General features: G+C 38.9%; 2 protein-coding genes across 4 annotated transcripts in view; both read left to right on the top strand.

Moving 5' to 3' along the window:
* Nucleotides 1–2,421: 2,421 nt before the first annotated feature.
* capns1a (calpain, small subunit 1 a) lies at nucleotides 2,422–9,337 on the top strand. 2 transcript variants are annotated; one of them, XM_053331847.1, is made up of 11 exons: nucleotides 2,422–2,477; nucleotides 3,595–3,651; nucleotides 3,742–3,778; nucleotides 3,887–3,979; nucleotides 4,832–4,889; nucleotides 5,046–5,110; nucleotides 5,823–5,891; nucleotides 6,494–6,572; nucleotides 7,044–7,160; nucleotides 7,281–7,339; nucleotides 7,463–9,337. In XM_053331847.1, the coding sequence occupies exons 2-11, from the start codon at nucleotides 3,605–3,607 to the stop codon at nucleotides 7,487–7,489; spliced, it is 651 nt and encodes a 216-aa protein (XP_053187822.1). In that variant the 5' UTR covers nucleotides 2,422–2,477; nucleotides 3,595–3,604; the 3' UTR covers nucleotides 7,490–9,337. The 2 variants fall into 2 exon arrangements, with proteins under 2 accessions (XP_053187822.1, XP_053187823.1); XM_053331848.1 differs by having other exon boundaries at nucleotides 5,823–5,895; nucleotides 6,498–6,572.
* Nucleotides 9,338–10,097: 760 nt separating this feature from the next.
* zgc:153990 (uncharacterized protein LOC768125 homolog) overlaps nucleotides 10,098–11,821 on the top strand; it is a 62,654-nt gene continuing 60,930 nt past the window's right edge. For both annotated transcript variants that reach the window (XR_008322809.1, XM_053331839.1), the window contains exons 1-3: nucleotides 10,098–10,169; nucleotides 10,863–11,084; nucleotides 11,286–11,723. Coding sequence is in view for 1 of the 2 variants with exons in the window: in XM_053331839.1 (XP_053187814.1) it covers nucleotides 10,958–11,084; nucleotides 11,286–11,723 (565 nt within the window). In the remaining variant the exon portion in view is untranslated. The remainder of the gene's footprint in view (nucleotides 10,170–10,862; nucleotides 11,085–11,285; nucleotides 11,724–11,821) is intronic.

Genomic DNA, 11,821 nt, shown 5'->3' with positions numbered 1-11,821 from the left:
TGAGTTTCCTGATCAGAGGGCTCACGCTCTGCTTTTAACCTGCAGGGAGATAGATGATACAGATCAGATCAGAACGCCTGAGACAGAAACATAAACACGTTATAACTCATAATCAATATAATGCCAATATATGATATTCTGTTGCTATTATCAGCTGTGTTCCATAGATACTGCTCAGATACATTTGATCTTATCTTATAAGTGAACATAGCCAACTGACAAATCAACCTTAAATCGAACTTAAAGAGTACGGTTTAGACCTGCTCTATGTGTAAAGTGCCTTGAGATTACTTTTGTTGTGATTTGGCGCTATATAAATAAAGAGTGATTGATTGATTGATTGATTGATTTATTGAGTGATTGAATCTTGTGCCCAGTTGACTGGCATCAGCATAAAATGGTCCTGTTGAATACTGTTCATATACTGCAGACCATTTAGCTACATTCACAGCAAGCATACAATGCTGTAGTCCATAACAAAAAACACTTGTCCTTGAACACTTGACACTATAATTGAATGATTTTCATAAATAATATGAATGTATTGTGAGCAGAATAGCCAGCAATAGTCAGTAACAATCAGACAAATAAACACAGACAGATGGTTCTCATTATAAAAAAGCAATTATATCTTTTAACTATATCTATATTTTTAAAGTTGGCCCTTTTTTTCTGTTGTGGGTTTAAACAGTGTGAAGGATTGTTGCTACAAGGTCTGACACTTTTTCATAAGTGTAAGTGGTGAAAAAACAGAGAATCAGCTCTTAAAGGTGCAGTCTGTAGAATTTAGTGGCATCTAGCAAGACAAGCTTGGCAGAAATGGAACATAATATTCACTAATTAGAATATAATAGTGTTTTTTTGTTATCCTAGAATGAGCCCTTTATTTCTACATAGGGAGCAGGTCCTCTTCCATGGAGGCCGTCACGTTGCACCGCCATGTTTCTACAGTAGCCCAGAACAGACAAACCAAACACTGACTCTAGAGAGGGGCTTTCACATCTTTCCACAAGTTTTGCAGCTATTCCAAACATGTTCACGGCTCCTAAAAAAAGGTTGAAAAAGGTTGATTTGAATTATAAAATAACATTGATTCAAAATAAATGGATTAAGGAATATCACAAAGCCCAAAATTTGGTATTTTATTCCAAACAATGTTTTTAGAAAATTGGATGGTTTTGTATTTTCTATTTACTTGTAATTTGAACATGACCAAACTCCCAGTTTGGAAATGATCTTACATGCATAACTTTTCCGCACACAAAACCATCATATGGAAATATGGAGACTTGGGTTGATAAATGTATTACTTATGTAAGTAATCTCTTTGATGCCATGGGTTTATTTGTTTAATTATGAATGATACCTTATTGATGAATCTTTTCCTGTAACAAGCAGAGAACTGAATGATGTAATGAAAGCTATTCCTAATGGTTTATTACATCTAAAAGCCATCTTCAGTTTCAAGAGGCACTGAGGATATGATCCTTTTTAATGATAAATGGCACTGAAATTATGAATGCTAAATGCACCAACAAACATATATGAAGCACATTCAATGAAAGAAGAAAACATTCTCCTAAATGAGCACTGATTGGCAGAGGGAGTGGTTATTTCTATTACTAAAATTCTTTATTACCAGTAAGATGTACACACACAATAGGCCTATTATATCCAATACATCCATATTTCCCCAAGTTTTTAGATTGAAAACATATGTAGTTTTTACAATGATGAACATAATTCATACAACTGAGAGTCAGACTCATTACACATGTTTTCAACATGACAAATATAACACTGAATTAATTGTAAATGTATCGATTCTATATGGTAAATTTCACATACATCAATGTAAATTAGAAAAATATTTTAAGACACTAAAAAAGTAGGCTAATAAAACGGTCAAACTGTATGGTGAAATCTAAATTTAAATGATCACTTAGTATTTATTAATTTAAACTCACATTCTTGTCTCTGTCTATACCATTATGTCGTGGATCACGTCTGCACCTTTTTTATCAATAAAAAAAGGCCTACATTATCATTCTGAGCAAGTCAAAACACACATCTACACTAGATTGGCATTTACTGTTTGCAGGCATCTTCGGCTGACAGCTGTCACTGCAGAAGCACTAAAACAACTCTCTCCACCTCCTCTGTATCAATATTTTTTCCCCAGGACGTAGAAGTCATAGCCCGCCCTACTCTTGCTCTAATTGGCTAGTACTCACTGCCCTCGTGGGTTTGGTTGGTTGGATTTCGGTATGAGATGTAAGATTGGTTATGATTAAGGTATAAAATATCAGTATAAGCCAATCAGAGGAAGAGTAGGGCGGGCCATGACTTCGTCTTCCTGGGGAAAAAAAAACCCTCTGCGGCGTAGTTGGGGCGTGTTGACGAATCATCCTGCCAACTGATTATACAGTGAAACTCCCGAAACCGCAGCCAACTATTTTGAGTGCTCTTGTTTTACGGTAAATATGTATGTCGAGTTCTAGAGACTAAAGTATCGTTGTAATCTTTTAACAGAAGCAGTATAGAGTTGGGTGGTTATATGTCGCGGTAATTAAGTAGAGTTTACTGAATTTGACTGTTGACTTCGCGAGACCGTGTAGCTTGCCTAGCCTAGCTTCTTTTGCTAAAGTTAGCTGCTGTACAAGCTATCGCCAGTAGCTTAAGTCAGCAGTTACATTGAGATGCTGCGCTGCTTTTAGTCAGAAATGGGTCAATAAAATCGTGAGCTACCCCTGACATAATGACAGTCTTCGAGCGTAATGTTAATACACTATAAATTAGTCATATGCTTTTCGATAGACTAAAGCAAGTTACTCAATCTTAGCAGAAAGTTGCTGTACGTTTGTGACATAAGATAGAGATGTCATTTCCATCGTATAGTGCAATGAGACTATCTTTGAATGATTGTGTTATCCTTCGTTGTGTGGGTGCGGCATCTAATATTTTCTATACAGGAACCCTGTCAAGAGGGGCTAGTGGGTGTGCCACCATTAAGATGAAGAAAACACAGGACATGCCTTTGCTTAATGGATAACAAGCCCAACCAATGGTGCTTTAGCGTAGCTGCTGAAACACTACACCGGTGAACATAACACAAATATGACAAGATTCAGACGGTTATGCAAAACAGGACATGTTTGTAATGATTGACAGCATTGCATTGCTTTTTAGTTTGCAGTCTACTCCAGCTTTCAGTTTCACACTGTTAATAGTTTCATTGTCTCATGTTCAGTCTGAACTGATCTGTGGTTTTGTTAGTGGTTCTTACTCCTCCAGCAGCATAACATTGAATCTAAACACATTTCCTTTGAGAGCGGTAACTACAGCATGTTTGAATTAATGCTTAGTTAATGACTGTTGCCAGTTATGTGACTGAAAACGTTTTCCAGCTCATTGTGCATTACTACCAGCAATCACTGCCACCGTTAATGCAAATCATTTTATTGCACTTACTCCATAGATAAACACATAAAACCATGAGCATATGGTGCTAAATATCGTTAGAATCTGGACTGAGGTGGTGTTTAAGGTGCATATCTTTTGTCTAATTATGTTTCTTATGTTTTACATTCACAGCTGACGGAAGATGTTTCTCGCCAAAAAGTTAATCGGTGGCCTCATTGATGTTGTCAGGTGAGAATCAGCACAATCTACTTGTCCAAGTCATTTGTACTGTGTTTTAACTTGTTTCTTTATCTCTGATCCCATCTTTGATCTTTGCAGCAACATCGACCCAGCCCAGTTTGTGCCAACTGATCCTGTGAGTTTCAGACATCATATTACTAGCTATTATTTTTTTCTGTCCATCACTGTACTGCTAGAACTGGAAGATGACAGTGTTTCTAATGTCTAATGTTTCGTCCTGCAGCCTCCACCACGCAGGCCAGTTGCGTACGCAGAGCAGCACGAAAGCGATGAGGAGAAACAGTTCCGCAGAGTCTTCCAGCAACTAGCCGGAGATGTGAGTTTACCTCTCTGTACTTCTCCTTTCATATGTGGTAGGGGTTTTGTTTTGCAGTAGCCATACTATATCATACAAGATCTAACTTTGTTGTAACTGTTTGAGATTTCACCCATGATTTCCATGGTAACCGCAAGTGTGGTTTACTACCAGAGCAAACACTCCTTGAGCAGCTACTTGGCCTGAAAAACAACAAGGGGGCAGCTGGTATATTTGTTTACATTTCAACCAAAGAAACTTGCATAGTCTTAATGAATAAGTCAGTCAAACATAATTACAACCATCTGATTTCATGCAGCACAGTGCAGGAGTAGTTTTCCACCTGACAGAAGGGCTAAGTGAAGCTGATTACTGAGGAGTTGGAGGTGTGCAGCCTGTCTGTCACCTGCATCTCTTCATCTAACTGCTCATTGTGGCCGCTGCTTCTTGTTCTATTACTGCCTTGGAAAAAAATCAAAAATAGTCCTGCACGAAATTATGCGTTAGATTTCTTTTGGATGTCTCACAATGAAAGCGTCCGCTGTGTTTTTCCAGTGAAGAAGGAAGTTCTGTTTGCTTTGGTTATGACACAGTGTAAAGACACTGCACAATAAACAGTGTTATCATTGAAATAATATTGTGCTTAATTCCTCATGGTTAGGTAGGAAATTTGAATCTAGTGTCAGAAAGGCGGACAACAACTGCTACAAAGATAATTGCAGAGTCTATATACAGTAAATGGCTATTGAAGAAAACAAATCAGGGGTTTGATTTCATTGATTGCTTTAAAGAATATTTCTCCACCGTCCCATTTTGTTCCACCATACAGCTGTGTTTCTGCAGGCTTTTTCATGTTGAATATTTGTCATTTAGGACATGGAAGTGAGCCCAACTGAGCTGATGAACATCCTAAACAGAATCATTTCAAAGCGTAAGACATGTTTTCATCTGTCATGTTTGGAATTCATCTCTTAAACTACACATCCCATCCTGTCTTGTCTTTATCATTCAGTCTACTGTGATTCAGTTCTTATATTAAAAAGAGACACACACCATAGTGATTGACTGTTTTTCTCTTATATTTCAGATGGAGACCTGAAGACAGACGGTTTCAGCATTGAGTCCTGTAGGAGCATGGTGGCAGTCATGGATGTATCCTTTCTATCATTACTAGGCTTTCTGTGTTGTGTAATCCAGGTGACAGCATGAGGTGGACAGTGACAGCCCAGTCAAACCAGAACACACAACACAGAGCAAGTACATCAACTGTTGGCCACAAAAATGGACATGTTGGCTCAGCAGACTCCATCACACCCACAGTTTATTAAAGCTGCCATGATTTGGCCATTAAAACAGATTTTCACAGTCGGACCAAGTCTGCAGTCATTTTGGCCCGCGGTGTTGGATGATCAAGGTTTACAACCTTGAAATATGTGAGGATTAAACACTGAGCAGATACGAGTTTCCTCAGGCATGCTGCTCCAAAAGTAGAAATATACGATGAAGTTTTAAATAGCATCTGAGACTACGCTTATGTAAATACAGGGTTCATAGCTTTGTAATGTAAGCTGGAAGTGACCTGTATTTTTGATAATCAATAATAGTGATGCATTCCACTAGAAAACATTGTAAAGGTAGATAAATGGAAGTTATGTTATCCTCAGTTGCAGAGTTGTGAACAAGTTAAGACAGCAACTTTACACACTTTTCCTTCTGTGACCTCTGCTCTGCGTGTGTGAGGAATCCACATAAAAATTAGCCTCGAGCCACAAGGTGTCTCGAGTGGAGTGTAGACAAGTAATACACATATGTGAGCTGCAGTGAGAGGAGACTGTATGTTCTCATGTCCTTAACGCTGTTTCAGAGCGACAGCACTGGTAAACTGGGCTTCCATGAATTCAAACACCTCTGGAACAATATAAAGAAATGGCAGGCAAGTACAGTGGGCCAATTTTCATTTGTCCTACATCTGTTTCTGTGTTGCTTGGTTACATTCCTGTGGCCAGAGTCAATTATCTCCAGTAACAGTAAACACAGAAGACAATTGTAAATTAAGCAATATGTCATCCATTTACGGTTACAAAGGACAATGATTTACATCTACATTGTGACAAACTGGTTCTTATTTAATGATTAACATGTTTTACTGTAGTTCAAATCTGCCCTCTGTTTACTGAAGGACATGTTATTAGATTGGCTTTACACTAGAACCTATCACTTTCATTTCATGTTAAATAGACTCTTATCAACAGTGTGATGTTGTTGGTGCTTGTTGATTAAGATTAGCAGCACAAGAAAAACACACTTTCACTATCATTATTATTATTATTATTAATATTTTTATTACTGTAATATGAATAAAAATATGTCTATACAATTGTATTTATGTATGTATTTATGAAAAAGTTGTAATACAGTAAATATAATCTTTTTAGTTAGTAGTTTGTTTTTTTTAGTCTGTATAGATGAAATCATTTTACCAGGAGACTTTCAGAAGGCACAAATGCTTTAAATACTTGTGTTGTTCTTGTTCAGGGAGTGTACAAGTCCTACGATGCCGACGGCTCCGGTGTCATCAGTGCAGAGGAGCTACCCAGCGCTTTTAGAGCTGCTGGTGAGTCGTCCAACCCCTCACCCCACCCTATATTGTTTAAATGTTTGCTCAGCTACTGACAAGAATGAAGGCAAAACAAAACTTGACTAATACCTGTAATAACAGAGATAAAGCAGAAGCCATAGATGCAGGAAGATCTTTAAAAGGGGCCTTTAATTAACTGTCAGCAGTCATGGGGCTGTGCATAATTTTAAGATAGACAGTGTGGGATGGAGATAGTTCTTTTATATGCCAGACACATATATGTAATTATGATCATTTATTATTCTGTCAAAGGTAGAACTTGTGAGATTATATTTGTCATTGTCATTGACAGATATTGGTGTAATCTAGCCTAATCTTTGAGCTCTGTGTAAAGGGTTAATGATTCTAATATGATACCAGTTGTTTGAATATATTAGTGTTAAGCAGCATGTCTGTTCGGACCCTCTGTGTAAATGCAGTTTAATTGTACAATCATCTCCTCCTCAGGCTTCCCCCTCAACGACCAGCTGTTCCAGATGTTAATTCGCAGATACAGCGATGAAAATGGGAACATGGATTTCGACAATTACATCGGCTGCCTCGTGAGGCTGGACGCCATGTGTCGTAAGTTTCAAAGAGCAGTGCTGAGCTAAATTGATTTCTTCGTTAGTTGCACAGCTTTATCTGTGTGATAAGAAGGATTGTTTTGAAGGTGTAGTAGACTTAATATCTGCTCTGATTCAGGTGCCTTCAAAACCCTGGATAAGGATAACAATGGGACCATCAAAGTCAATATTAAGGAGGTAAACTCATCTCAGTCACATTTAATATCACTGGAATTCTGTTTTTTAAAAGAATTTGATTGTGTTAATAGGAAGACTTCATGGTTTTCATTAAAGTCATCTTCTCTACTCTTGTCTTTTCAGTGGCTGCAGTTGACCATGTACTCTTGAGTCCAGATGACGGCTCTCACGCTTGTTTTACGGAACCACTTTCTTTGTCTACACAATACAAAATATATTTCCTCCACCTTCCCTTCAACTCCCATCCCACTCGTCATTCAGCAGATCCCTTGTGTGTGCAGGTTTATCTTGAATGTTAATTCAATGTCTGGTGTCACTGTTACTTGTAAGACAGATTTGATACTGTATTATAACTCGGGGAAAAGCACAAACCTGCATTCACAATGGTAGCCATAGCTGAGGGTAAAAAAAGAAATGCCACTGAATGCTCTGCATAAGTATTAAGCCAACGTGATAGCACAGTTTGTTGAATTGGGTTAATTTTGTGAGCTTGTTTGGCATCTGATCTTGTTATGACTAATGCCCACTAATCTAAATGGCATGAGAAGGAGGCAGGCCGACATCAAACTGTTTTACATTGTGACGTTCGTGAAAGCAGGAAGCTGTGTGTGTTTGCTTGGGGGCCAGTTTCACAAAGACACAGTATGGTGGGCTGGTCTAAAGAGTTAGGCCAGTAATGGGGTTTATTTGAACTGTTTTAATACCTTTTAGAAAGTTTCCGAAAAGTGCAGACTGGCAGTTAAAAGGCTAAAGGTTACCCACCTTAATCTCAGAACCATGAGTCTTTCTGACAACTCAGACAATTATTGTCAAAACAGGAAAAGCTACTTGCAGCAGAGTGAAGCTGTAGCTTGATCTGCCATGTTTTTTTTATTGTCTGAAAAGCCACCTACACAGTGAAGACACTTATTTGGCCTAAGAAGAGCTTTCTCAGAGCTGTGTGGGCATGTACAGTATAGCTCTTGATTGACATCTCTATCTCTATGCTGGCAACACCATTCATATAAGTATATGGAGTTTAGTGTCCTTGCAAATCCTCTGAAAAGCTTCACCCAGTTTCAGCCCGAGCAGAGGTCTAACCAGCTTTCCCAGTAACTGAAGTCACCTGTCAGGATGTACAGGGCCTTTAAAAGAGTCCACTTTAAAGGCTCAGCACCTACACAGGTTTTTTCAGGCATTATGGCTGAGCAGAGCTCCTCTCAAGTTAGGCGGAGCTATTCTGAGAGGTACGTGAGGTCATAAGGATGTGTGTTGTCCCAAGCCAACAGGTGCAGCACAGTTAACAGGAGTGTTGGGGGATGGTAATCATGCCCACACAGCCCTGAGGAGAGGTGTTCTACTTTTTAGACCTCACTTATATTTGATGTCTTTGTGAAATCAGCCCTAAATCCATTGATCAGACAGTTTATCATTTTAGTTGGATTATATAAATGATGGTTCACTTGCACCACAGCCTATTGCAATCAAATCATGCTTGAATGATTTGTTAAAGCCATTATTTTTGCATCAGAGTTGCACTGTTCTGGAATCCCAGTGATTTCTACAACTACTAGAAAATATCTAAAATGCCAAGAAAATCCCAAACATTCTTTCAAATTAGCTAATATTAATGGTTGTATTACTGTAAATATCCGCTATATCCAGCCCTATATCTCTTCTGTTATAATAACGTGCATTAACATACTAAGAGACAATGTTTTGTTTGAGCAGGCTGATATTGTGCCATTTAATGTTTAATGTTTAATGCCAGTTTTACACCTTTTGCCATCGCAGCTTACTGGTCACTTCTACTTATCACTGTGTACTGAAACGTGCTGCATCAGATATTGCCAGCACCATGTGTGACTTCATTATATGTAACAGATGTGTATGCCACTAATGCATGCAACCAATGTTTAAAGATGCCATTATTAGAGGTTTTTAACCATGTTCTAGCCACAGTTATTTAACTGCTTGGCAAAATAAATACCTGTGCCGTATTTGGAATAAAAAGGGTGTGATAAATGTGTCGGTCTTATTTTTGATGCACTGCTGGCTAAGCAGTCATTACACAGTGAGTAATGAATTCATAGTTTGGCTGGACTGGGGTCTGCTTCTGGATCATTCAGATGAAACATTTTGTCAGCATTGGCGAACAGTCTTTTCAAACTGGCAATTTTGAGCTCAAAGTAGGAAGCAGCTAATGCTGAAGTTTGGCTTAAGAGACTTATAGCCAATTTGAATGCAGCTCAAAATTATATTTATACTGTGAGTTCTTCCTTGTAATTATATTTAATATTATTCACTAAATCATAGCCTCAGGAATAAAAACATGTAACAGTGGGAATTGAACATTTAATATCTTCTATCTGTCCTAAAGGTCTCTATATAGATAAATAGTGTATCCTAGGAAGCCATTTAAATGCATTGACAAGACAAAATAGCTACAGATTTGGTGTCATATCTGCAAAAGCTTAGTGAATATCAGACGTGTGTGTGTGCGCGCGTGTGTAATCAAGCCAGCGTGACACCAGAAATGAAGCGTGCTCTTTCAACATTAAAGCACAGAGTTACAACACATCAAATAAAAATAAAAAATAAAACATGATGAGTGAAATCACCATATGAACACTGGTTATTGTTATGAATTACACGTCGACCTAATAGTCAAGGCCACGTACTGTTACCATTTACCAGTATGACAGTGTGGGTACACCAAGCTTTAGCCAGTAACCGGACATGTTTAGTGCAGTGTTAGCTTCATGCTGGCTAGCTTGACAGTAGCTATCCTGCCGATAAGGAAGTTTATCTACACGTTTCTGGACCAAATCCCAACTTCATTGACATAGGGGTATGTTCACCATCTCATCAGCTATTCTGACAGTTATTTGACACCCCGAGAAGTGCGGTTACGTGAACTAAGTGCTTCATTAGCCTTTTCTGACTGGAACCTAGCGTTAGCTGTCGTTGTCTTGCAGTAAAGAGAGCTAAAGCTAACCTAGTGTGTTTTGTTGTGTAACGTAACATTAAAGCAAGACAGCCGAGTGTATGTTTACCTGTGTAGGAAAATAGAAGAGCTTTTTTTGTTAAAATCATCAGAGTAATGTAGGGAAATGTGTTATTGGCTGTAAGAATATGTGGGCTTTACATTTAGCGAGCTAACCATGCTATCGCGTGTTTAAAGTGACTGTAGCATCGTCCATTGTTCATTCACTGTTTCATGGCTAACATTGACAGTTAGCTTTACACTGCTTCAGTATGCAGGAACACTCACACCCATGCCTGTAATAACAATACAGTTGAAATGTTGTTAATTTGCATTTATTACCTCTTTCCCTTATCAACTAACTAGACTGCACACACTACCAATGCTCAGCTGCTGAGCCTGCATGAGTGTGTGTGTATCAATATTAGTAATGTATTACTTCAGCTTTCATCAAGTCAATTATTTTTGTGTATTGTCATCAGTCCTCAAAGACCAGTTGCAGAGTTTAGTAACCGTGGTTTCACTCACACATACTCTTTTCACTTTGTTGTTAATCAGACTTGTGACACCACACCTCCTGACAGACAGCTGGAGCAGCTGAAACACAGCACAGACTTCACAGTTGCTGGAGACCTGTTGGCACTGTGCGGAGGATGTCTTCACCGATGTACTACAACCAAGACAGTGTCACACGCTTTAAGAAAAGAAAAGCTCGTTTCTCTTTTAGTGAAGTCCACATACTGTTGGATGAAGTGAGGAAACATCGTATGGTTGTTGTAGGTATGTGTCCATGTACTTATCCTATTCAGAATGCTTTAATTCACCTTGTAATCGCAGTGGCGTTTCTGGTTTCCTAAAAAGTGAATGATCAACAATAAAATGGTTTAAGCATTACAGTATATTTGGGAATAACAATGTGTAATGTAGCATGACTGACACAGTGACATTTGACATTTTTCCATTTTGTTCATTTCCCTGAAGGTAAATTCAACCGTGGTGTTCCTACAGACATGAAGAAGCGCACATGGGCAGAGATTACAGCACGTGTAAACGAGATTGGGGAGTGCCAGCGGGAGGTCATCGAGGTCATCAAGAAATGGTCTGACCTAAAGTGTGACACTAAGCGGAAAGTGGCTGCCATGCGGTCAGGGACTGTGCCCAACAGGGGCCTCAACTCACGTCTTTCCAGAGACCTTAATCCCACAGAGAAAATAGTACTCCAGATTCTGGAGATGGACGAGGAGGACCAGAGCACGGGTGACTTTGGCCCCCTGGGAGATGATGATGATGTGCCAGAGGAGGAAGAGGAAATGGAGGAAGAGGATATGATGGGAATGCAGAGTTCTCCCAACGGCGGGTTGGATGTGACGTCTATGCCTCCACCAAACTCCTACAATATGAGCGGACTTCCACCGTCAGGTAGCAAGAACGATTCAGTTTCTGACTTTGTCATGAGGGCTTAAAGGAATAGTTCAAGTTCAGTCTAAACATCAGTGAAGTTGACATCTTTTGGTAGT

Source organism: Scomber japonicus, chromosome 13 (assembly GCF_027409825.1).
Source record: "Scomber japonicus isolate fScoJap1 chromosome 13, fScoJap1.pri, whole genome shotgun sequence".
NCBI lineage: Eukaryota > Metazoa > Chordata > Actinopteri > Scombriformes > Scombridae > Scomber > Scomber japonicus.
Note: the sequence above shows the minus strand (reverse complement) of the source record. Positions and strands in the feature narration are given on the sequence as shown.